Source organism: Terrapene carolina, unplaced genomic scaffold (assembly GCF_002925995.2).
Source record: "Terrapene carolina triunguis isolate 2854851 unplaced genomic scaffold, T_m_triunguis-2.0 Scaffold580, whole genome shotgun sequence".
Lineage (NCBI taxonomy): Eukaryota > Metazoa > Chordata > Testudines > Emydidae > Terrapene > Terrapene triunguis.
Window position 1 is genome coordinate 6,365,289 of NW_020664931.1, and position 27,584 is coordinate 6,392,872.

A 27,584-nucleotide genomic window follows, 5' to 3' on the forward strand; every position below is an offset into this window, starting at 1 on the left:
GGGGGGCGGGGGGAGAGCCGAGCACCCGCCGGGGCTCGCGGCCCTGCCCCCGGCGCTCTGGCCGCCGGGGGGGAGACCGGAGCCGCCGCCGGGGCTCGCCGCCCTCCCCCAGGGGCTCCGGCCGCCCCCCCCGGCAAAAAAGCCAGAGCCGGCCCTGTCCATTAGGTTTAAATAGAAAGTAGTAATCTGACAAGGTGAAGTAAAAAAGAAATTTTCTTAAATATTTGAGAAAAATATACTGTCTGTGCTGAAGGAACTGAATTTGGAAGCCTGGTGCCCATTTATCTTTGCTACTGTCACTCCTACAGCACAAACACCTTGTTTGGATTCATAACCTAATTTCTTTCCTTGAGAGATACCTTAATCCCCACCAAATACTGGATCTTTTAAGACCTACAAGGTTTTGAGAATAAGCCTTCAAATCTTATGGGAAGCAAACATACTGGGTGTAATAAAGAGTCAGTCTGTAAACGGGTTAATCATAGACTACTGTTCTCCCACTCCTCAGGATGATGCCCATGATGCCTTTATGGGATTACACTGTTATGTACTAGTTTTGACAGCGGAAGACATCCTCCTTCCTTGAATAATATTGACTACTCTCCCACAAAGCTCATAATTTTCTATATTTATTAGTGTATATATCTGCCTGGGACAAATTTCCATCCAGTAAAGAATTCCTGAAAGATCTTGACTTGACACTTCATAGAGCTTTTGATTCTTTAAAAGTGTGGGGTTTTTATCAGTTTGGGTTGGCACTGATTTAAATAGTTGATATATTATAAAATGTCTTCTCCTTTGTATAGTATGTGGCTTTATCACATGAATGTTTTGGGGACTTAGGCAGACAGGCAGACTTTCTACTTGAACTAAATAACTTTCCTGTTGGAATAAAAAGCCTGATGTAACTTCAAAGGGTGTGTGTGTGTGTAAACAATCAGACACACTTGAAAGCTTGTCTCTTTCACCAATAGATATTGGTCCAATAAAAGATATTCCTTCACCTACCTTGTCTTCCTGCACAATTAGAGTAATCAGAAAAGTTTGGCAGGGAACCTTCAATGTCTCCTGGCCTGATAATGGTAGAAGATTGATAACCTAGAGGAATGATGCTTTAGACAATAAGTATTCAATAATAATGAATAATTATGATTGTGTGATTGGACAGGAGGGTTCTGGAAACATTTTGGCCTGCTATCCTTAGAGATAACTGCACTGAGCTCTTGATTGAACCGCTCTCTTTTATGTCCTCAATTTCTTTGTCAACTTATTTGCTTAATAGGTCTCTCACTCTTATAAAGAGATTTCTTCAGAAAGGCAGATATTTTCTTAAGGAATAAAGCCAGACATCTCATCTGGCTATCTCAAGAGATCAGACTGTGACCTGGAAATCTAATTGTATTTGTACAGTACTTGCTAGTGATCAGAGGCAGGTACCTAGTTATAAACACTGACTTGTCTAATCAAGAGAATACTATGCTACCCATCTATGCTGAGTGATCAAGCAGGGGAAATGGAAAGAGAGGGCTTGAGAAGAGCTGATGGAGGAATGATAGGTTCCTACCCTACGAGGCTTGTAGAGAACTAAGACAAAAGCAGAGACACTGGGTGAGATGAGAGAGGATATAAAAAACAATGGAGACTCAAGAGGAAGATTCTAAAGGCAGCCACAGGAAGCAGTACAATGGGAAATGGGGATAATACCATGTGCAGATTATCTGCATGCAGCACATACATTTAATTTCTAAAATGCAACTGATTTTAAGGGACATTTTTGAAGCATGAACAGAAAGTATTTCAGCTTTAAGATGCTTCAAGCTATACAGGCAGTCAAGAGAGAATAGTTGAGACACAAAGGGAACTGAAAGAGGATTGAAGTAGTTATGGCAGCTATTTTACTACAGGCGATTATGTTATCAAAGGAAATGTCCTATATAAGGTATATCACTGTTCAAAAACTAAACAAACAAATATAAATTAAGAAAAAAAGTGGTTTCTTTAGGGGCCTAACAAAAGCAAGGAAATCCCTAGCCAAAGATACCACACTTCATCTTTAACTCGGTAACACAGAGAAGATTACAGCTGAGGTGGTCCTTTATTTGGAGACTTCAGAAATGCCACCCACCAGTTTAATGGATGGGAGACTTTGATTGGATCCACAAGGTGACAGACAGCTTTAGAATGAAACGTGGATTGTAGGCGGGGTACTCCGCTGCCTGTTGGCCAGCCAGAGAGAGAGGAGCTGATTGGCTCCTTGCTCCTCACAATAATTAATTTAAACCCTTGCCTGGGGTTTCTTGTACCTCTTGCCCCATTTTAGTTGAACCCACCCTGTCTCCTCATAGTTATATAATATAGGAACTGTGTTTTTAGGATGCTATAGGTCTGATCAACCACCTGTTTTACGGGTCAAGAAGGAATTTTTCCTATTGGGGCCAAATTGGCTAAGGCCTGGCAGGTTTTTTTTTACCTTCTGCACAGTGTCACAGAGACACAGTTAGGTTAAACAGGTATAGGCTTCAGAAATTAAATATTAGGAATTGTGTGAATGTTTATTTCATCATAACTTGCATTCAGTGTCCAGTGCAGATAAAAGGCCAAAGGGCCAGAAATAAGAGACCCGGGATTTCACTGGTGGACCTCGGGCCTGTGGTAAAAAGGGAGACCTGAAGCCTTTGCAGACCAAAGTCCCTCTTTGGTACAGTAACTCCCCACTTAACATCATCCCAGTTAATGTTGTTTCGTTGTTACATTGCTGATCAATTAGAGAACATGCTCATTTAAAGTTACGCAATGCTCCCTTATAACGTTGTTTGGTAGCCGCCTGCTTTGTCCACTGCTTGCAGGAAGAGCAGCCTGTTGGAGCTAGCTGGTGGGGGGCTTGGAACCAGGGTGGGCTGGCAACCCCTCATCAGGTCCCCTAAGCTCCCTGTGTGGCAGCCGCCCAGTAGGCTATCAATTGCCGTCAGTTCAGCTGTCCCTCCCCGCACTGCCAAGTTCTGCTCCTGCCCTCTGCCTTGGAGCTGCTCCCAGGAGCCTCCTGCTTGCTGTGCAGGGGGTGGAGGGGAAGAAGGCTGCTGATGTCAGGGTGTCCCCCTACCCCCACTCCTGCCCCCCACTCCTGTACCCCATCTCCACAGGATGTTAAGTTTCATAAAGCTACAGCCTGCTGCTTAAAATCCATCAACAGGTAAAATTACTGACAAGACTTTTTAATGATTTATAAGCATGAGCAGGAAGTCCCCTGAACACCCTGGTTTTAAAAAGGTAAGAACACGCTGACGTTATGGTTATGTTGTTCCCCAAAACAGTCCTACTCAAAATAAAAAATAAAGGTCATGTTAATGAATAATTTAGGATGACCCACGCACACTGAATTATAATATTAAAATATGAAGAAAATTGCTGAATGGTAGAAAATAAGGATTATGTTTTGCTAGTGTAATGTTGATGAAATGTTAATGATTTACAATAATATAGAATACAAAATGTAAAACAAATTATTAAAGTTTTGGTAAATGTATAACTGGGTATGTATAACTTGGACTCTGGCCAAGACCATAAAGAACCTGCCATTTTATTATTCTTACCAGGCAGAAAAAGATGCTGCCAGCAGACCCACAGAAAAATCCTGTATAAAAACATTATACAATTATAAAAAGAAATGGGACTGGGAATTTCCTTTTACAGGACTCAGCCTTCAGAGTATAAAAAACTATTAAGGGCAGGTCTGTGGAATGCACTTTAGTCTAATGCATATACCAGAGTGATGTAGAAACAAGAGATTATTATTAAGCAGCAAAAAGCTGAGTTTTAAAAATTCAATTTGAAATGTGAAAACACCTCATATATACACCTTATTGCTTCTTGCATAGGAAAGTGAATACCTGGGCCCTTACAGTCTTGTTAAAGACCTGCTGCCTTGTTGTTCTTTATCTGCATGGTGGCATTGTGCACCTCATACAAATTGGGAGGGTCTCCGAGCTCGTCCCTAAATGGTCATTGAGGGATTTGCTCAAGGACTTTATCTACAACCATAGAATTACGGTTGGCATGGGCTTCTCTCTTTTTATTACAATTTATGTCATTCTGCCAAGCACAAAATGCCATTCTCTTCTCATTGATGAGTTGCTCAATTTCAGCATCATTCTCGTCAAACCAGTCCTGATGTTTTCTGGTGTGGTAGACTATAGTTTCCTCACAGGCATTGAGATTACTGCTTTCAACTGGCTCCAATGTTCCTCAATTTCTTCTGGAAACTCTGATGGGAGCTTTTCTTCTAAGACTGCTTGGAAGTGGTCATGCTTAATAGGGTCCTTCAAATCTTGAACCTTCAGTTTGCGTCTGACCTGCTTCTTTTGCAGCCTCCATTTGGGAGCTATCTTAACTTTCATTGTGGATCGAATAAGGCGATGACCAGTCCAACAGTCATCAGCACTTGTCATTGCTCTTGTGAGAAGTACGTCACTACGATCTCGGGTATGAACTATGACATAGTTGAGGAGATGCCCGCTGAAATCTTCAAAAATGGTGGACCAGAGCTAATATGGAAGCTTTACCTGCTTATCCTTAAAATCTGGGTAAAGGAGGAGATACCCAGTGAAATGAGGGATGCCTTGATTGTCACCCTCTTCAAGAGAGGGGATAAAGTGGATTGTGGAAATTATCGTGGTATCTCCCTCCTAGCCACTGCAGGCAAAGTTCTGGCATGGATCCTTGCAACCCACCTTCTGCCCCATCAGAAGAAATTTTATCATAGTCACAGAGTGGTTTCCAACCATGTTGTGGAACTGCAAATATGATCTTCACAGCACAGCAGCTGCAAGAAAAGTGTCAGGAGCAAAACCAACCACTGTACATGGCTTTTATTGATTTAACTAAAGCCTTTGACTCAGTGAATCGCCGTGCCCTCTGGACTGTACTTTCCAAGATTGGATGTCCTGATAAATACATCAATGTCCTAAAATCGCTTCATGATAACATGAAAGTGACTGTTCTGAGCAGCACTGGCTCCCAGAGTGAACCTTTCAAAGTACAAACAGGGCTGTATCATCGCTCCAACCATGTTTGTGGTTTTTATTGTTGTCATTCTTTACCTAATTCCTGGAAAGTTTACAGCTGGCATTGAAATCACTTACAGAATGGATGGAAAGCTTTTCAGGCTTAGCAGGCTGAAAGCCAAGAGTAAGATTTCCACAACATCTATTGTGGAACTTCAGTATGCTGATGACAACGCAATCTTTGCCCACTCTGAGAAAGATATTCAAACTATCTTGAATGTGTTTGCCAATGTTTACGCATGTCTTGGTCTCACTCTTAATATCAAGAAGACTAAAGTGCTCTATCAGCCCTCTCCAAATGAGATATTACATGCCCCATCTATCAAAATCAATGGAGTGGCACTGGAGAATGTCGATTATTTCCTCTACCTTGGAAGTCATCTTTCATCCAAGGCAGATGATGCAGAAATTCAACATCGCCTGAGCTGTGCCAGTGTAGCTTTTTCTCATTTACAGTGCAGGGTCTTTGAAGATCACGACATTTGAACAGCTTTTTTATCAAGCCGTTATTCTCCTAACACTGTTGTATGGGTCCAAAACTTGGACAACCTATAGACACCACTTGAAAGTCTTTGAGAGGCACCATCAACGCTGCCTTCGTAAGATTCTAAAGATCAAATGGGAAGACAGGCGCACCAATATTAGTGTTCTGGAAGAGGCAAAGACCACCAGTATCGAGGCAATGATCATCCATCAGCAGTTCCACTGGACTGGTCACATTGTCCGGATGCCAGACCATTGCCTCCCAAAACAGGTCCTGTTCTCTCAGCTGAAAGAAGGGCACCGTAACGTGGGTGGACAATGGAAGCATTATAAGGACTTGCTGAAGGACAACCTAAAAAAATGTAATATTGACATTGATACCTGGGAAACACTTGCCCAGGATCGCTTAAAATGGAGTGAAGTCCTACCTGATGGGCCCCTGCATTTTGAACTTGCTCGCTGACAAGCCGAAGAGGACAAGAGGCACAGGAGGAAGGAGAGACTGGTCTCCAGTCATGGTCAACAGCCTCCTGCTGAGCCTGAAAACATCTGCCCTCATTGTAATAGAACTTGTGGTTCAAGGATTGGCCTTATTAGTCACCTGAGGACCCATAACTCCAATGGAAGATGATCATACTCGGTAACGAGTGATCGCCCATCATCATCACAGTCTTGGTAAAGACCAAACAATAATGAGTGCCCAAAGGAAACTCAAATAGATCCTGAACTTGGTTGTCATGCCAAGATGATGTTATTTCCACATTCATTGTAAAGGACCCATGGCAGACACTGAGATGCCAATCCAGTGGAGAAGCTCTGTGTGAGAGTTGGAGGAATTGGTGAGTATAGAACCCAAATAGCAAAAGCTGCAGACTTCTTTGACAGTTTCATTATTCAAAGAGATTGGAGTCATGGGTGGACCTGATCCTACATTTTTCAGCTTTGTCTTTGACCACAAAACATGGAGGCCAACTTTAGAAGACATATATGCACATATGAAAGGGAAAATATATGTCCTAGAATGGAAAACTATTGCTCCATGTATTTAAAAAAAGTTTTCAGCTTGGCTATAATCACCAGAGCTACAGACTGACTCTTATACTTTGTATTTGAGATTTTCAAAGCAGACTAGGGGATTTGGACACATATAGGCCATTAATACCAATGGAAGATAAGTATCTAAATCCCCCCAGACAGTTTTATCTTTTAAAAAATATTCTAGGTTTTCTCTTATCTCTTCACTCTCCCTTCATGGGGTTTTGGAACATCTGGCCTGTCTTAAAGGCCTTACCTTCTCTGTCACAGTACAGGTTTAGACAATTGCACAGCTGGAGAAAGGAAAAGAGTGAATCAGATCTCGAAAAATAATGCATGTGTCTGATTTAGACTATAAACTTTCATATGCATTTGTACAATTGAGACCCTGATGCTCTCTTGAGGACCTTTGGGCATCATTATAATACAAATGGCAATAATAGTGACAGCAGCATTTGTTTTTAGCACAGCTGACTTTCTTCTTTTTTGTTTCTTTTATTTTACTTTAGACTAGCTCTGACCAAAAAATCTCAAGCTAAGATCATTTGCCACTCCATCCCTCCTTGTGCCTAATTACAATTTCTTGTAGGAAATCACACAAAAAATGGTAAGATAGCGTGAATTCAGAATTTCCTTGCCTTGTTTTTACTCTTAACCATAATGTTATTTTAATGTTTTGTGTCTTTATTGATTTTTTAAGGGGAAAAATGGATGCCAGGGTTTCTTGTCTTTGTGTCACTTCATTATATCTTGCTACATTCTATTCACTTTCTCATAACCAGACTGCAATCAACCAGTGCTTTGACATTGCAAAGTGGTCTCATTCAGTTGTCACCGGTGAGATTTTTTACTCATTTTCCATGACACTATCTGCATAGATTTGTAGTGTCACTGCTTTTATTCTTTTGGATATTGTGTTTTCAGTATAATTTTTCATATTTAACTAGACTAATGTCTAACGAATCAATTTTAAATGCTGTGTGCTGGGATTTCTTAGGAAATATGATTATTGACAATAAATATAACAAACATGACATTCTGCAGTGCAAATTTGACTCCTTTTTCCAGATAGTTTTCTGAAATGTGTGGCTTTTCTCCCCCCCCTCAGAGTTGCACTTATAGCTATAATACCTTTGTTCTTATCCATGTGGGCTTCTTAGACTATAAAAAGTTCAGAGTAGTAGTCCATACCTTCCAGCTTCCTGCAGCCAAGTTCTGCAGTGCACCTGCTGCTCCTTCCAGTGTGTCTGGATTTGAGCACTCAGAGAGAAGTGTGAGGTAGGGTTTGACTATTGAAGGGTGCCACAGCATCTGGATTCCTTTTGGTGGTTCTGCACAGTCTGGGAGAGGTCTTACTCCATCCCACTGTTGGAAAGGAGAAACCAAATGTCACAAAGTATGCCAATATCAAAGAGAATAATATTCAAACATTTTGTTATATAGGCCCATGGCCCAAAACCGCCACCTTCACCTTTAACATACTGTTTGAGATCCTTGATGGAGGCAAATTCCCCTCCCAGTACTCTTTATAAAATAGCTTTTTGATTGTATTTGACCTCACCATTAGTGAAAAATCTAAGAGTGTTCTACCTAACTAGCATAATGAGAGCAATTAGCTTTCAATGCATAATTTAATTTTTTCAGGGGAGTGAATACCTATTGGGACACACATGTATCAACAGATCTTAATAGATGCTTTAACAACTTGCATAAAAAAGAGATTTTCTTTTTATATTTGACTTGATCCTTTGTGCTCTTTCTTTCCAGTGGGAATCACACTCAAAAAATAAATTACATGGGGGCATGTGCTCATCACCATTTATAGGCCAGGAGGGTAAAGTGGCTAAGAAGTAGCTTTCCACTACCACACAGCTACTTCTAGACTCTTTGTGGCACTTAAGCTGCTACTCAGCTCTGAGGGCAGCTACTCGGAAGGGCTTCAAACAGCCCCCAATTTCTTTTATAAATCTACCCATCCCAAAAACTTTCTTCACCAGTGTAGAATTCTGCCTCCAAAATTACTCCATCCTGATGCCTAATGTGGGCAGTATACAGTATCTAGTCTAAGAACAGATCTCACAAGCCATCAGGAGTAGAAATGGGAGCTTTAGTCCAATGGAAAGAGGAGATCTCCTCTTTCCAATCCAATTTATAGCATTCACACCTATAAGGTCCTAAAATATGGGACTTAAAAGTCAAAATACTTTTATGCACAGAAATGCTATTTTAGGTCATTTAAAAAGTATTTTTAAATGCAATACTTTGATGTTTCTCTCAATGTGCATTTTACAGGCAGAGGAATACAAAAAAGAGAATCTCAATAACATTTTCTAAAACAAACAGGAGTACTTGTGGCACCTTAGAGACTAACAAATTTATTAGAGCATAAGCTTTTGTGGGCTACAGCATCCGAAGAAGTGGGCTGTAGCCCACGAAAGCTTATGCTCAAATAAATTTGTTAGTCTCTAAGGTGCCACAAGTACTCCTGTTCTTTTTGCGGATACAGACTAACACGGCTGCTACTCTGAAACATTTTCTAAAACATTTCTAATACATTTTTTTCTGTAAAATATGTGGCATATACAGAATGCATGACGTGAGTGATGATTTGGTTAAGCTGAAACAAAGACAAACAAGCCAGCAGCAGGCAGAAACAACCCCTCCTTCATCCCCACTGCCTCTGGAGGATACAGCCAAACAGTCAGTCTGCCCTGATCCCACTCATCCAATGGCAGCAGAAGCAGTTGGAACAGGATCTGACTTCACAACCTGATCAACCCATTCCCTCCCCTGGGGGGAAGAAGGAGAGGAAAGCAGCAGCAGCTCTAGATCCCTCAAACCCATGGGGGCATGGCATGCATGGCCCTATCACTCAGTGGCCCAGCAATTACACATCCTGGTTAGTGGGTGAGCATTGGTCCAGATCCTCAGCTGATGTAAATTGATATGGATCTATTGACTTCAATGGAGCTCTGCCAGTTTACACCTGCTGACCATTATGTTTTGCAAATGAAAAAAGAACAAACACAAATGCAAAGTTAGCTGGTCTTTCAATAATGCACATAAAGAGTTATGTGAGAGCAGCTGCTAGGATATATAACTCAGAGCACTGGACAAAAAAGACAACATATAATCAATGGAAAAGCAGTCTCTACTGGAGGCACTATCAAATGCCCAGAAACAGTAGCAAAATCACCTTAAAAGGGTTGAAGCTAAACCCTGCTGAATGTAGCCTCTATGAAAGGGAGCATGATGTGCTTGTGAAATCGGCTTGTTAAAATTCTGCTTTCAAACTGAAGAAAAGGTTGGTTGACTTCCCTGCTGGTGAGAGAATTCAATCCCCCTCTTTGGACACAATAATCAGCCCTTCCAGGAATTGCTTCGTGAAGGCTCATGAAAATCTACTTTTCCCCCCTTAGAGAATGCAATAAACTGCCTGAAGTCTCAGGTATTGGGGGGGGGAGGGCGGGGAGGTAGGAAATTCCTCTTATGAGGGGCCCAATTCTGTCCTCACACCAGTTTTTACACTGGTGTAAGTACATTCGCTTTAATGGAGTTACTCCTGATTTACTTTGGTACAAATATAATCCAAATTCAGGTCAAGGTCTTCACCTCTTCCCTCCCAATCCTATTTCAAATTACATACCTTGAACACTGTGCTATCCAATTTATATACCAGGTTTTTATTATATTTCTCAGGAACAAAGTATAATGCAGCAAATATGTTAGCTCTGGTGTACACACAGTTTTTGTACTGGTAAAACTGTTGGTCATGGATGTCATTTTTTACTGAAATAGTTATATCTGTGCAATTCCTAGTGTGGACCCATTTATATCACCATAGAGATTCTTATATCAGTATAACTTATTCCCCCATAGTTATAAACAGGTATATGCATGTTTATATGGTATAACTGTGTCCACACTAGGAAGGTTATACCTCTTTAACTGTGTTGGTATAGTTTTCTGTGGACAAATCCTTCCTTAATACTGGCTTGCCAAATAGCTATTCCTCCTTGTTTGGTGATGGTTATGAGAACACATTCTTTTTTTTTTAAAGGAAAACCAAATGAATAGATTTCCTGATTCTTCACCCCTGCTCTCTGATAGCACATGGAGCATACTTTATCAGTCACTAAGAGGGGAAATGAGTGTGGGAGACCTTTATTACAATATCATGAGAACTCCACTGAAGGAGACGTGGATAAATGAAGAGTTTTACATTCCTAATTTACCACTGATGAGCATATGAGTTAAAATTCTTTAGGAACGTTTTTTGAGCTCACCAGCAACATACTACTAAAACCACAGCAGGCCAGATTCTTATGATTTGTCGACATGGTCAGATAATGTGCTGTACATAGGGTATGATTTCTAAAATACACTGTTGTGGATGCACATTAATGGATCCGTGTAGTCCCTGCTGACGTGTTTCACATAGTGCCGTTTGAAACAGTACTACATTAAAGTGCAGTAGGGAACATTTACTGCTCACCAGCAGGATCTACATGGACTAATTAATGTGCAACACATTAATGGCTTTAGGAATCAGACCTTTATAGAGCATATTACCCCACCGTGTAGACAAGTGCTTAGTTGCATTCTTGCCCCTTTGGGCCATTTGAGCAACACCAAGGGGTCAGAAAGTTGGGCATGCCCAGCTGAGAATTCCTTGGGCACAGATGTGTTGAGGTCAGCATCTGCACTGTCCTTTCGCCCCCCGCCCCCATTTTCCCTCACACATATTCTTGGCTCCGGTCCAGGGGGAATGTCAGGGAGGTGAGGGATTCTGGAGCTAGTGGTCATAGCTCAGATCTGCCCTGAGAAATAGGGAGCTCTAACTGGCTTCCTCACAGTCTCCCCCTTGTCCTCTTTCACCATCAAATATGGGTTCTTTTGAGTGGAAGCTCAGGGCAGCAGAGAATTTGGGACAACCTGTACATTAGTAACAACATTCTTGTCTAAGGTTCGTGTGTCAATAAAACATATGTGTGTGTTTGTGTATACTGAATTTAAACATAAGAAACCAAAACAGTATCACATGTGAAGGATCTTGTCTCAGTGCAATGGGATAGGATCATCTTCTAAAGTGAGGTGTAATGTAGGTGGGCAATGCTTCCTGTAGCATCCACGGCCATCCCCCATATAAAATACGAGAATTAAATCATGTGTCCAGGGTAAGGAGGTTGCATTAACTTTCCTTGAAGGTTTTCTCTTTGCTTTCTCATTTCCTAAAGGCACTATTGTAAAATGTGATACATGATTAATTCAGAAGACAATTTTTCTCTGAAAAGTGATCACCATGCAGTTCGAAAATGCCTTTTATTACATCCTCCTCTTAATGGCTACTGAGAGAACAGGGAGGAAATGAAGAGAGCAACTGATGGAAGTAAGGATCTTCTTTGATGACAACTAGAGATGTAGTTCAAAGTGTTCTATGTTATTTGAGGGTCTTCGTAGCATTGTGGTATCTTAATATTGAAGAAAATGAGCTATTTCAAAGCTAAATCTGACTGACCTTTATCTACATCATTTATTCAAACTTTTGTTAAGTCAATTAAAAAACCCTCAATAGTCCCAAAGAAAAATGTATTTTCACAAGCAATAATATTACAGCACCTTTTCTCTAACAGCTGCTCTAGCAAGGCTGACTGTGGCAAGGCTGAAATTGCTTTGTAGTTAGCAGTGTTCAATATTAATGAATGAAGGCTGTGAGCTAAAAGACTCTATACAAAGAATTTTAGAACAGTTACTCTATAGCTGTAATCCATCAGACGTGATCAATAAATTCTAGTTTAGATAGTTTTTAGATGTAGAGAGAACCCCTGAAAAAGATGAAGGCTGTACACAGTCCCACAATCACTTAGCTTATGTTAAGGAGAAGAAAGCCATAAACAAAAGCTCCTTCCAGCCCTCCTTGCTTCAGTTGTCATTTCCACAGATATTGTGGGTGAAATTGACAGAAACTGGTAGATACAAATCTCTCATTTCCTAAAACCAACCCAGAGATAAAGGGTTCAAAATAGGAGGAAAGACAGAAAAAAATCAAAAGCTGAATATGACTTTCTTTCAAAATAATGGTTTCTGAGACTAGAGTATATTGCTAAGTAGTTTAAAATGTTTTCATATTACCTGAAGAATTTCTTTAAGGTCCTAAAACTAGGACCGGAAATCTCAGAAAAACAACCCTCCCAAAAATTCACCATTTTAACAAAAGAGATCAAGATGAGCTCATAGAGTTTCAAGACAATGGTGAGTAAATCAGAACTTAAAAACAGATATTTAGGAGCTCACAAAACCATATGACTTAGCAAATGACACATGAAGTGATTTGTGATTGTGAGGTTTGAGTTTTAAATATTTTATTTTTCAGACAATGTTTCTCTTCTGTCTTATTTCCCTCCCCTTCTGACATCTGTTGGGTAGCCTATTTGAAGTGAATTTAGTAGTTTCACTGCACATCCCAGTGGACAGGTGTCAGTATCATAGAAAACAATACTAAAAATGTCACCTCATTGGCAGATTCAGTACAGAGGTCAAGGACTGATTCTTTGTGGAAACTAACTACTGTCACTCTGTAGGGTAGATCCCCTCAGGTTAGAGGTGTGGTACATTCATGGAATAATGTGGGTAAGGGTACACTGCTACTGTCTACAGTGTCCCTGTTCTTTGGATCACGAGAGGACTTCTGTCATTGGTGCGAGCAGTCTGGGGATTTTCAGGAGCACCACATTCAAACAATTACAAAAATTATCTTTATCTATTCTTTCAAGGGTCAATTTGTTGTTGTTGGACATTTGAAAAAAAAAACACTTGGAAGAGTTGTGAAAGGAATCCATATTCACAACCCTACATATTTATGCTCATTTTGGTTTTGGTAAGCAGTGAAGATATTATAGAAGAGCTGATAATAGGAAATATCCATGGTATCCAAATATCCAAATGACGAGTTGATTTAGTTTAAATTAGATGGAAGAATAATCAAAACCGGTTAGTAACTAAGATTTTTTTACTTTACAAGGGCAGAGTGAGAAATTAAAGGAACTAGTTAGTGAAGTCAATTGAACTGAAAAGCACAGGAACTTAAATGTGGTGGAAGCTTAGAACTTCTTTAAGTCAAAGGTGCAAAAACTGTCTGGAACTTGCATCCCAAACAAGTGGAAAAAATGTGTAGGGAAGGGCTGCAGATCTGACTGGATTCACAACCACCTGAAAAAGGAGATTAGTAGTAAGCAGAGAGCCTACAAGGAATGGAAGACAGGATTGATAATCAAAGGAAGTGTAGGGATATGCCAAAAGCCAAGCAGAGTTACACCTTGCAAAGAAAATAGATAAATAAACGTATTAATATATAAATAAAAAAGGACAAGAAGGGAAGTGGGGCTGTTATGCAGTGGGGATGGGGTAGAGATTAAAAATATCTGGGTATAGCCTAAAAACCAGGTGAACACTTTACCTCAGTTTTCAATAAGAGTGATAATGTAGAACATAGGGGCAACGGCAGAATGGTTAATGATTAATGAGTGTATAGAAATGGAAATTACCACATTTGAGATGGAAGCAAACCTCAAAGATCTTAATGAACTCAAATCTGGGAGTTCGCATAATCTCCATCCCAGAATACTGAAAGAACGTAAACATGGAATTACAAGTACAATAGGAAGGATTTTTAATAAATCTGTCAAATTGAGGGTAATACCACGACTAGAGAATATCAAACATAGTTCCTATATTTTAAAAAAAAAAGGAGGGGGAAGCAATCCAGGCAACTGCAGATCAATTAGTCTGACCTCAATAGTAGCAAGGCTTTTAAACAAATTTTGAAGGAAATAAAAATTAAAGACATGGAGGTACACAGAAAATGGAATAAAATGCAACTTGGTTTTACCAGAATTAGATCATGTTAGACTAAAGCTGATACTACACTTTGGTCATGGAGGCTCTTCAGCTTCATAGCACCTCCTTAACGCTATTCCCAAAGGTTTGGGGGACATTCTGCCCCTGAGTGGGTTCAGGCTGCCAGACAGTTGCTCCCTGGCTGACCCTGGGTGATGCCACCCCACTCAGTTCTCGAGCTTTGCTCTGCAATGTTAAGCTGAGCTGGGGAGTTTCAGTCAGCTTTCGAACAAGGAGCTTGGAGGGACAGTGATTTGTGCCCCAGTGTGCATGAAAGTGAGGTAGTGACGGTAATAGCTAGAGTCTTGCATAATGCAGGCAAGTGTTATCCAAGTCTCATCACACATCTTTGCCATTGTGCCACCCCCCTGAGTGTACCACACCCCTGTTATTCTGGCACGGGGTCTCTCTCAGTATAGACATCAAATTGTGGCCAATTATGGAATAGTTTTGTGATGTATCTAAACAGTGGCCAAAGGAAATTGAATAGGAGGGAGAGCTATCCCTTCACCGTTTGAAGAGGTGGGGGAAACTTGGAAGAGTGCTGCTTCTCAGTGCTACAAGGCAGATGGGGAGCTCTCAGTCTGCTCTTAGCAGAGGAGAGGGCTCAGCATTTTCCCCAGTCCCCCTTATATATAAATGAGAACACAGAGATGACCAGCAAAATAATATAATTTGTGACCCAAGCCAATGTTTTAATTACACAGGAGAAAAACTAATGCATCAATCCAGCTAACCTCATCTTGTCCCCACCTCAGCCTGCCAGTCACCAGTCTGTGACTAACCTACTTCTCACTTTAATACAAGCTGCCATGTTCCAGTTGCATTGACATTTTTCTTTTATTTAAGCAGCTTGATTTGGTTCCTATGCTAGCAGCAGTTTGAATTTTATGTTCATTTGGTGCTGTAACTCCTTGCAGGCCACTTTCGTTTATACTTGGGAATCTGATCCTAACCATTTTGTAATTTTCTGCCTTCTTACCACCATATGCAGTGGAAAATGCATGCCTCAACCTAACTCCTTGTGCTGGATTTTAAAATAGCCATACGTGTGTCCGCTCATACATACAAACACATATTTCCATATGATTGTGGGAGGGGTCAGGAAGGTAGAAAAAAAAGTGCAGTCTCCTTCCATATGTTGATTTCTGCACTGATCACCAGCCCCACACTTGACAGGATTAGTGGGAAGGGGATAGCTCATGACCACAGGTTTTCTCTAGTAATATAACATTTTTAGTGTTTTTATTTTAAGCTACTAAATGTGCAATTTTTCCTTTTGCACATTCTGTAAAAAATTGTCACCAAGTGTTAAAAACAAACACTTGAAAAATGTAACAGCTAAAACCATCTTGGGTCCCACCCCAAAAATGTAATAGTGGGAAAACATCTCAGCCATTTGCAACAGGCTGAATAATTTTTCAGCTATAGTTCCTTTGTTTCATAGAACAAGAAGAAGAAGAAGAAGAATCATAGAAGAAGATTAGGATTGGAAGAGATCTCAGGAGGTCATCTAGTCCAACCCCCTGCTCAAAGCAGGACCAATACCAACTAAATCATCCCAGCCAGGGCTTTGTCAAGCCGGGCCTTAAAAAACCTCTAAGGATGGAGATTCCACCACCTCCCTAGGTAACCCATTCCAGTGCTTTACCACCCTCCTAGTGAAATAGTGTTTCCTAATATCCAACCTAGACCTCCCCCACTGCAACTTGAGACCATTGCTCCTTGTTCTGTCATCTGCCACCACTGAGAACAGCTGACCTCCATCCTCTTTGGAATCCCCCTTCAGGTAGTTGAAGGCTGCTATCAAATCCCCCCACACTCTCCTCTTCTGCAGACTAAACAAGCCCAGTTCCCTTAGCTTCTCCTCATAAGTCATATGCCCCAGCCCCCTAATCATTTTCATTGCCCTCCATTTGATTCTCTCCAATTTGTCCACATCCTTTCTGTAGTGGGGAGCCCAACTTGACACAATACTCCAGATGTGGTCTCACCAGTGCCGAATAGAGGGGAATAATCACTTTCCTCGATCTGCTGGCAATGCTCCTACTAATACTGCGCAATATGCCGTTAGCCTTCTTGGCAACAAGGGCATACTGCTGACTCATATCCAGCTTCTCATCCACTGTAATCCCCAGGTCCTTTTCTGCAGAACTGCTGCTTAGCCAGTCGGTCCTCTGTGGGTTAACAGAGGTCAAATTAATACCAGCAGTTTAATGGCTCATTCCAAAGGCATCAGAATGATGAACCCCTAAAAAGTGCTAAAACAATAAGACTCCCATCTTGGGGAGGACCATCACCTCTTGTCCTTGGGGTCTATGCAACTGCAGACTTAGGAGCCTATGCCAGTCATCCTTGAGGACCCCAATCCAATGGTCTATATTGGAGGCTAATATCTGGGAGACACAATGGCCAAGATTTTCAACAACTGGAACCTAAATTAGACATCTAAATCCATACTTGTGCACCTAAAGAAGTTGAAGTTTGACTCTCAGTGGTGCTGAGCACTGCTCCCACTGAGGCCAATGAGAGTGCATAGCACCTGTGAAAATCAGGCCACTTATTTAGGTTCCTAAATTTAGAGATCCAGGTCTGAAAAATGTAACCTGTGTATATTCAGTAACTCCTCAATGCAGATGTCATGGAAGCAGGGTCTTGGGCGGGATATAAGTGGGGCAGCAGTATGTCTACCTAGGCAAGGCTGGGCTCTTTTTTGGATACAATGTACTGGATAAATAACAGTAACCTCCCAAACTTGGTTCATCACGGTTTGCACTTTTGGGGAACAGTTTGTTGTCTGGCTTTCAAGATATTCCAGCTAGAATGTTTATTATTAAGTCTGATGAAATGAATGATTCTAATTTTATATACTAGATGGTACTTAATATTTTTAAATTTTTTTTTTAACCTTTCTTCTGCTCTATTACCACATCTAGCTAAGGACAGTTCTCTTTCCCCCACTCTTTTTCTTATATTTAGAATAATAAAAAGTGCCCATACACCGTCTCTGAGCAACCTGCCAGTTATTAAAAATTACAAACAAAATACACTGTTCAATCAACTCACCCCATCTACCAAAGAGCAGCTTATTCTCAAACAGGAATTAATTCACGAGAGTCTTATAGCCTGTTATACAGGAGGTCAGACTAGATAATGACGGTGGTACCTTCTCACATTATAATCTATGAATCAAAAGCTAACACCCTTGCACATCAGACTATACCTCAATCTCTCTACTCTTCATAGGTTGGTGAAACAAATGGGCCCTGCACCATCCTCTGAAAGTCAAAAAATCTGGACTATTTCAAACACTTCTGTAGTTCTGGTTGATTGATATGACTTTTGTTGGCCAGCTGCTCGTAGGATCTTGAGCTTCATGAGTTTAAGAGATATTTCCTTTAAATTAAGCAAGAATTTTATGCATTGTTGCTTTTCCTTCCATCTCAGAAGTAACTTAAAGGCCTGCTAAGATTAGGGCATTCATTACTAATGAACAGTGGGCAGAGTGCCCTCTGCTGAGGTAAGGAGAGTCACAAACGAATATTAATATCCTTAGTAGCAGATCTTTAAGGTAATGCATCCTTTCATTTTAATCTTTTATACTGAGCTCAGACTAATGACTAAACCCAGTAATAGTCTGCATATATTTATTTATCTGTGTATATTCTTGGAACTCATCACCATAGCATCTGACTGTTGTCAGGAACATTACACACTGGCAGAACCACATGAATGGGCATGGCCCCTTCTGATAAGTTGGACAGCTGATGAATCATCACACAGTGAACTTGACAGTGCTGGCCTCTCATTCATTCCACAAGTGCTCAAAATATTTTTTTCTTCGGCAAACCCTATCCACGTTGTCTTAGGAATGCTGTTTAAACATAGTTTTATTGGATTCCTTAGCCAGCAAAGATGAAGCTTTTCTTTTCTTGAAGTAGTAGCTAACCTCCCTAGAGTAGTTGGATTTACAACCTATCCACCTAGCATGCGAAAGCATGAAGCGTCGGGCTATTGGTAATGGTATTTAACTTGAAATGTTGCTGTTATAGCTCAAGGCTCCTGACAGAAGGTAAAACAGAAGGTCAGACTCATTTCAAAAGTGCTGCTTGTAATCAAAATAAAGATTCCGGGACAGATTCTGATGTCACACTGGTAATCATAAATAATGGTAAAACAGGAGTAAGAAAAGTTTAAAACCAGGGTAAATGAGATCAAAAACTGGTACATATTTCCTTAGTAAGGAACGGAAAAGATAAGTGAAGCCATGCCAAATGCATGTGTGTGATTGGTGGTATAACAAGTGTAAGTACAGTATAATCTGTATTATTAGCAGCTACCTTGTTTTTACCATTACTTTTCTTAATCATTTCTTGTCATATTTATTTTGTTCCCTCTAGACCTGGAAGAATGAATATGTTGGCTATAGAGATGATGCTACTGTAAGTGGCATAATTATCACAATCAGGGATATTTGGTTCCATCTGAAAAGGGACAAGATGTGATGTGGAGAAGTTAATGGCTACAGTGCAGTGGTCTTATGTTAAGTCTCTATGGTTCTGTAGCTTGATGGATGTTAACTGAGTAGCAGGTGACCATAAATAAGGACCATAGAGGGGAATGTAAGAAAGAATTGTGGAGGAAAGAACAATAGTAATGCTTGGTGATGCAAGCAGAAATTAATCTCACTTATCTTTACTGCAGTCTTTATTAAACTAAAGTTTTGTTTTTAATTTTTCAAAAAATGATACCAAGAGTTTGGCTGACTGTGCTGCTGTGAATCTTCAGAAGATTTGATTTTGTTCGGTATTGGAATTGTGTGTCGGACTGTAAACTGGGTCTTACTCCACTTTTGGTAAAGTTTTGGTAAAGACTTAAGGGAAATTAGGACTGAGCCCAGTGCTGGTTCTTTTACCAAAGTAGAGGTGGCAATTCTGAATTAAGTTGACAGCTGTTTGGAGGAATTTCTGCAAGTAAGCAGTTCAACTGAAATGTCTTTGTTTTGCTCATTTTTAAAAAAAAGATAAAGCAACACAAATTCTGTATGTCCTCTAGGTTGAGGATAAGCTACAACTGGTATATACAACTGATGGTATTAATGAATAACAATTACTAATCAGTTTTAAAAAGCACCTTAAAAAGAGAGGCATATTTTATGTAATAGTTTTAAAAGCTATTCTTTTCCCTATGAAGTTTTACGTACTCCTACTGAGATGAAATATATCTACTAAATTAGTCAAAATTGTTTTTTAATCACAAGAGAGGAAAAGTAAATGCCCCCAAATTATGCATGTATTTAATTTTTTATAAACACATAAAGCTATGAATTCAGCCACATCCATAATTGAAATTGAATTTTTTGCACTATTGCCCATTTCCAGTATTTCTGATATGAACTGTGAATTTTAGCACTGTTTGAACATAGCAGTTATTTTTATAAAAATGCCTTTAGCTTTTATCCTTCTTCAAAAAGTATATATTTAAATGTGAATCACAATCATGCAGAAAAGAGGGAAAGGAAACCATCACGTTAGTGGAGAAGTAAATCACTAAGGCCATTTATAAGATCCAAGTAATTAATTGGAGCCTGAAGAAAAATAATGTGGGTTTGGACTCGAGAATTTTTCAGAAAGGGTAAATTAGGAATGAACATTCTCATGTGAACAATCCATTAGAAACAATCTACAGTTCGTGCCAACTCTGTCCAATGACAGGATAAGGTTGCTGAGTAATTAACTGTATTTATATTGTGCTCTATTATTTTATGTTCTTTTCTTTCAGGTTTCACAGGTTATAAAATACTGTGGGTTCAAGGGATTAGGGCCTGAATGCACAGAAGGAGTTAGGCAGTATAATGCTCAGCATCACAATGCCCAACTTTTAGACACCTAGAAAATCACAAAGCATAAGTTAGGCACCTAAGTTCCTGTACAACAAGTGGGGAGAGATAGACACCTTAGACTGTGATTCATAAACGCCAACATACTAGGCAGGGAGCCACCAATGAGAGGAGTATGTGTTCTCTCTCCCTTAAAGAGTAATTTGGACTGAGAGAGCAAGAGTACACAAGTATGCAAATAAGTCTATAGCCTGGTGGTTATAGACTCATGTCCCACATGGGAAAACCTCTGTGTACCCTCAAGGTTACACATACCCATGGTTGAGAACCACTGTGTTACATAAGGTCAGACAAACACCTGTCAAGCATAGTCTTCTAGACAACGAGTGCAGGGGACTGGACTAGCTGACCTCTCGAGGTCCCTTCCAGTTCTATGATTCTATAACAAGACTGACGTGGAGGATATAGCTGAGCTGTCACCTTTATTTTTTTGTAAAGTAATTGGGATTAAAAATCGCTGTAAAATGTACTTTGAGCTTGGGATACTGTTAGCACTGTCAACAGGTAAATACTAGGTTTTATACAGTACCCTATTAGGCTAGATCTCTCACTTTCCAAAACAGCTCAGACGGTTAATGTAGGAGGGTGCGTTGAAAGAAATTTACCAGGCTGATTAAAACTCTTGCTAATAGTTCTCTATCACATCTGCCGTCATCCACTAACATTCTATTTAAATCAATGACATTTTAAGACATGTTTGGTACAGTCAACAGCAGTCAGGGGATTATGGAATGGTATTAATGAGTGTTTCATGGTGCTCACTCTGTCCTCCCTAGTCTTGCTTTGCCAGAAGGATGGGAACTACATGTGAGATTCTGAGAATAGGTATTTAATGCCAGGGTAGGCAGTGTTGTCAAGGTTAAAAGCAGAAAAAACTTGTGACACATTATTAGAAATATTAAATACCAACCTATCTAAGGTATTTCAGGGTGCCTATCGCCTTACTATCTAAGTGCTGAAGCAAGTATAATCTATTCTCTCACTGTATAACAGTCTAGTGAGTATAATTTTATTTTTATAAAAAGGATATTAAACCCTTCAGTTTGATGGACAAGAGTAGTTCTGCAGAGGCCTTCGCCCTGCTGTGTGTGCTGATAATGAATGATTATAGAAATAGAAAAAGTATATCTGAGGGCAAGCAGAATAATATAGGTATTAAGGGATCCAGCTAAAAATGTTAGATTAACTGTGCGCCTGAAAAAAAAAAAAAAGACGATCTAGAGGGAACATCTACGGTATAAAGAATTCTGAAAAGAATGTAATGGTAATCAATGCTGCAAGGTTATTTGTGCTAGTGTGAAATGCAGGAACAAGATGATACAATCTTAACCTAGGAGAAAATGTTCATGGAATTTTATTTATTGTTTAGAGATTCATTAATAAATGGAATAGGCAAAGATAGCAACACAAATAAACAGCTTTTCAAATCAGGTACACTGTGAGACACATGTACCCAAACACTATTATTGTGCTCTGATATTATCCTTTCCAAGACATATCTGTCACCATGTTTAACTTCACTAAAGGGTTAAGAGGGTAAAGGTAAGTATCAAAGATCTTGCTCTACACACTAAATGAAACATTCCTCAATTCATGTGAAGAGATCATTAGTTTACCCATGGGCGTCTCTAAAGCTTTGCTCAAGTGTTGAAGAATTCTATTATCATAAGATTTACAAACCACTCTTCCCCGGATTGGAAAAAAAAGTTGCCTAGGACATCGCATGGTAATCAATGTGTGAAAACTGACGTAAAGCCATGCTTGTGATTTAGAAGGAGGCATTCTCACCTTTTGACTCAGTAATGACCAATATCCCAGCATGGTGACACTGGCCAGTGTCAGTGGAACTATGATTCAGAAAAAGTGATACAATATAAAACGGAGGTCCTGACTGTTTAGTATTTTCACAAGAATAGAGGTGTTAGATCTTCTATCCCATCCATATTCTAATCCATGTAATTTATTTTTCTAAACCTTTCTGCATACTATTGAAGGTACAAAATGGAGTCTACATCTCAACAGTGGATGACATGAATGCTGTATTAATATTTATACAGCGGGCCAAAACCTCAGCTATTCTAAATCGGCAGAGCTGCACTGAAATCAATGCTTTTGAAATGCATTAAAATCAATGGAGCTTCACCAATTTACAAGACCCGAGGATCTGTTTCTGTCTGTAAAGTATTTGAGATTCTTCTATAAATACAGAAAAAAATTAATAGACTTCTGGGGATCTGTATGAATGAAGGGTCAGCCACGAACTCCTAGTTTAGGAGTTGATCATTGCATTCTACTTCAATATATATATGTAACTTCTCCCTAGCTTTGCAGTCAGTTCTTTGATCTGACTTATAATGTAGCCTTGATATAACCTAGTCTGTCTTGAAAACTATGTAGACTATGGGGTGCTGTGAATTAGGTAGAATGTGTCATGACAAAAAATCAAAACACAGTTGCAGTTTACAGTTTTTCCTTTATTTCTTAACTTAAAAATGACTGATTTAAAATGCACTTTTATAGAACATGTGTCAAATTCACTGGTGATGTGAGTGGGCACAAGCACATTGAGATTGATGGGGTTGTACCCATCTGTGGTTACATTAATTCAGGAAGTATGTCCGTATGACACCTGTATAATAAAAGTCCTACTGAAAACATAGACATGCTTTCTAATGAATGTATGTACAAAAGAGATAGTGAATCTCACTGTGTGTGGGATTTCCAAAATTGCCAAGGTGATTTAGGAATACAAATCCTATAGATTTTCACTCAGACTTGTGTTCCTAAGTCACTTAGGTGCTTTTGAAATTCCCACCACATCTGAGATATGCAATCTCCCACTGACATATTTAATCATATCCCAATTGTAATCAATGCAGCAGATTATTATATTTTTTTAGGAGCTGCTCCAGGCTATTGTGTCAATGATTCACAAGGCATGGGTCAACTGAAGTTTTTTGAACCATGCCTTTTAATGCAGGTCATGCACTGAACGTCTTTGGGCCTCTAAGCATTTTTAATGTGTTCTGAATTATCCTTAAAGAACCTTGTGTCTTGTGAGTTTTCTAGTGAGATCTCTGCAGATCCAGTGTTCAAGCTGAACCACACGGAGTCCCTTGAAATTAAACCTAATAAAATTTCAGTTAGGGTCTGTCACATGGTGCATCTTCAGCTACCAAGTGAGAAGCACTGCCTAGCCTGTTTTTGTGGTGTCTCAGGCACAAACACACATAGTCTGTTTCTTTTCCATCACATGCACCTTTAATCCCTGTTTTCATCGAGGACAAGACAGAGGAAAGGTACCCAGTAGGAGGTCCTTCACACAGATTTTCTCCTTCACCCAGCTCACTCTCTGAGTGCCCTCTTTACTTCCTATTCCTCCCAATTATATGTCTTCCCTGTTACGTAGCCAACTGCCTCATTACCACCTAGTGTCAGTAATCTTCACCAGCAACAGGTTGATTTATTCCAATTAAGCCTGCAGCCTTCTCTGTGCTGCAGCAACCTCAGTGATCAGGGTACTACAGCTAACACCCTGTCACATACCTCCACCCTTATTTCAATTGAGACCTTTCCTTGCCTCCATGGGAGGTCTTCTTCAGCATCCAAGCCCTATCCTTTTTACGGATTTGGGGTTCTACTAGGGCTTCCTGGCCCCTTTCAGACTGGCCTTCCATGGGCTACCAGTGAGGGTCTCCTGCCTTCCACTCACAAAAGTACACTCAGAGGGTGGAAGTTTCTTCCACAGTTCCATCTCAGCCCATAAGTCATCACAGCAATCACATTCCATGGCCCTCTCCTCTAGCTTCTTTTGCTCCTGGCTTGTATCTACTTCAGTAAGTTGTCCTTTCAGAGCCTCAATATTGTGATACCTCTCTTCCCCGACTTATCTTGCCATAGGCTTGAGACTATCTGGGTTCACCCGCCAAGGCCTCATTAGCAGGACTCTTGTCTCTCTCCTCAGTAGGTCTTTCTTCCAAGGCTTTGCCCATGACTTGCTCCTCCGGTGAGTCCAAGGATCTTCTGTCCTCCTTCTCCATTAGATGTTTCTGATCTATCACTCCTGGATCTGTTGCCCCCTTCTCAAGTACTTCTTGTCGATTCTCTCTGCACTTGTTGTGATATGTCTAGGGTCATTAAACAGTGCCCCTGGAGAGTTAACTTTACGCAGACCTCATCATTGGGGTCTTTCTCTGTGTCCTCTGCTCTTTTTACATAAGGGAAATAAGAGTCTAGTCAGTTCCTATCATCACTGCACAGGGCAACGACTTTACCAAATCCACTCTCTGACACTTAAACTTTCCTTCCATTTCCACCTGGACAACTGCCACAGGGTAAGTCTACTTTTCCCCAGGTACACAATGGATTGCTATCATCACCCCCTTCTGTTGCCACTGCAATCTAACCAATGTACTCTGTATGAGGCAACATGAGGCTGTCAAATCCACCATGCCCTTTGTGGTTCTCCAGCCTACTTTGATGGGAATTGTCTTTATCCTAGGCCTGCCTTTTACACCAGTGCACCCACACAACTCCACAAACCTATAGTCCATGTATGGGCAGTCTTCCTTTGTATGTTCTTTGCCACCACATTGGTAACAAACCACTGAATTAGTGCTAGGGGCATTCTTGTTTGCCTCTTGTATTTCCTTCCTGGGCTTCGATGAATGGGATTCCTCAAAGTTCTTTCCCCCCTCCCTTGATGTAGGGGGATGAAGCTCTTTTCGCGGAAGGTCTGTTTCCACATACTCCTCTGTTAATATTACAGTGTCCTCTCGCAATTCTGGCTGATGGCTTTGAATCCAAACTCTTACAGCCTTGGGGAGGCTTTGTGTAAACTGCTCAAGAATAATTGAGTCTATTATTGCCTCTGTGCCTGTCTATCTGGCTTCTGATTGGCCCAGTCAGATAATTTTTGCACAAAAGCCTAGGGATGTATCCTGCAGTTCCATCTGGCAGCTCTAAATTTGTGACACTATTTCTTCGATGTCAGGCCCATCCTGTCCAGAATAGCAGCCTTCAGCATGGCATAGTCTCCATCCTTGGAGGTTTTTAAGGCCCGGCTTGACAAAGCCCTGGCTGGGATGATTTAGTTGGGAATTGGCCCTGCTTTGAGCAGGGGGTTGGTCTAGATGACCTCGTGAGGTCCCTTCCAACCCTGATATTCTATGATTCTATGATAGTCTTTGGCTTGGTACTCGTAAGCCACCTGAGCCTCATCGGTCAGGTAGGGGTGCAAGTCATAGTGCCAAAGTAGTCTTGTCCCATCCAGCATGGATAGCTACCTGCTCAAAAGTTAACAAAAAGGCACCAGGATCATCCCTGGGGCCTTCTTACATAGCCCCAGGCCCACTGTCCAATTTCCAGTTCCCTCATAGGAACTCACCAACCAGTGCAGGAGCTGCTGCTGTAACTGAGACTGCTCTTGGATAAAGTCCTGCAATGCTCATTCCTGCTCTACCTGCCAACCCAGAAACACCTGCCTCTCTGCCTGCTAGGTTTTCTCTATCTCTTTTTGTTGCCCCACTACCAGCACAGCATCTCCTCCATTATGTCCGGATCCCCCAGCCCTCATACAGGTCACCTCTCAAGCCGCCTTCTCTCGACTGAGAGAGTTACAATCCCAGTCACAGGGCGCCTCTTCAGTTACCCAGTGAGTAGCAATGCCTAGCCTGTTTTTGTGGTCTCTCAGTCACACCTTTAATCCTCTGTTTCTAAACAGGACAGGACATAGCACAGGTGTGCAGAAGGAGGCCGTTCACACAGCTTCACTATTCCACTCAGCTCGCCCTCGGCGCTCCCTCTTTACTTCCTGTTCCTCCCAAGTATATATCCTCCCCATTACCGAATCAACTGCCTCAGTAGCTCAACAATTGCCAACCAGTGTCAGTAAACCCCACCAGCAACAGGATGATTGATTCCAATTAAACCTACAGTCTTCTCTGTGCTGCAGAAACCTCGTGATCAGAGAGCTACTGCTAGCACTGTGTCACAAGATCTAACAAGGATTCAGAGTTTTTCTTCTTTTAAAATAATGAAAATTAAAGGAAAATAAATGTACAAACCCTTGTTAAAATGATAAAGGGTTTGTGTAAACCACCTAATCCCAGAAACTTCAGAATTAAGGCTTTTCATTTCATCCTTAATTACTGTACTGTGTTTAAATAGTTCAGGAATCTGAGAAGTGCAAGTACAATAACACTTCATCTAATATATCGATACTGTCAAAGATTAGGAACAAGGATGCTGAGTTTATTCTAGGTGGAATATGAGGCCCAGCTATAAAATGTATATGACATAAGGCAACTATTTTTCCTTTGTCATTTTTGTAACACTTTCTTTCATTATATTCTAGCATATAAAATCCCTGACAAAAGTCAATACAAAATAAAAGCTGTTTGACTATTGGAATATTTATTACATCAGTATGGGTGAAATTAGAATCCTACCAGTAGTTTAACTTTGTTTTTAATATGTTTTTCAGGGTTTGAATTTTACTCCAAACTTGACTCATTAAACAACAGCAATTTAGACTGTTATTTCCCATTAATACAATTTACCTTTATATTTGCAAGTATATTTTCTGTACCTCTAGATCATTTACTTGTATAACCTCAGGTATATTCAACTGTGTACTGTTCTACAAAGATCCTTTTGAAACATAAATAAATGGTTGTATGGGAAAACAATTCTGAAGAGAAGTGGAAAAAGTTCCCTTCTGCCATCATTAAAAACTTCACATTCCACTACCCAATTTCACTGTCTCACTACATATGCTCAATAGTAGCACTGAGCAACAGTAATATTACAGAGGCCTTCATGGTAATAATATTCTGTCAGCCCTTCTCAGACTTATTGAGTTGTAATCTATTTCTCAGTGAAATACAATAAAGAAAAAAAGTAGGAGGTAACAAATAAATTTAAAATTTAACTTCGCTAAAAAATAAAATGGAGCAACTTAAATATTTGGGCATGTTGAATTACTTGAGTTAAATTTCACAGTCTACAGATGTTGCTAGCCACACTGAAATATGAGTTGGAGAGTCTTTTCCATTTGTTCCCCTTCTTAGTCACAATACTTTTTTGGTTTTCTCTCAACATCTAGAGGTAATCTTTCAGCAGACAGTGCAAGTATGTCAATGCTCAACTACTTCCAATAGCTAAATCTTCATTGTGACATATTTGGAACTGCCCTGTGGTAATTTATGAAT

At 40.3% G+C, this 27,584-nt stretch overlaps 1 protein-coding gene across 1 annotated transcript in view; it reads right to left on the reverse strand.

The window, feature by feature from the left end:
- The window catches only part of CTNND2 (catenin delta 2), a 731,680-nt gene that overhangs the window by 109,060 nt on the left and 595,036 nt on the right, over positions 1–27,584 (reverse strand). The window contains exons 13-14 of the mRNA XM_029913318.1: positions 7,770–7,943; positions 2,906–2,907 (exon numbers count right to left, since the gene is read on the reverse strand). Of these exons, the coding sequence (XP_029769178.1) occupies positions 2,906–2,907; positions 7,770–7,943 (176 nt within the window). The remainder of the gene's footprint in view (positions 1–2,905; positions 2,908–7,769; positions 7,944–27,584) is intronic.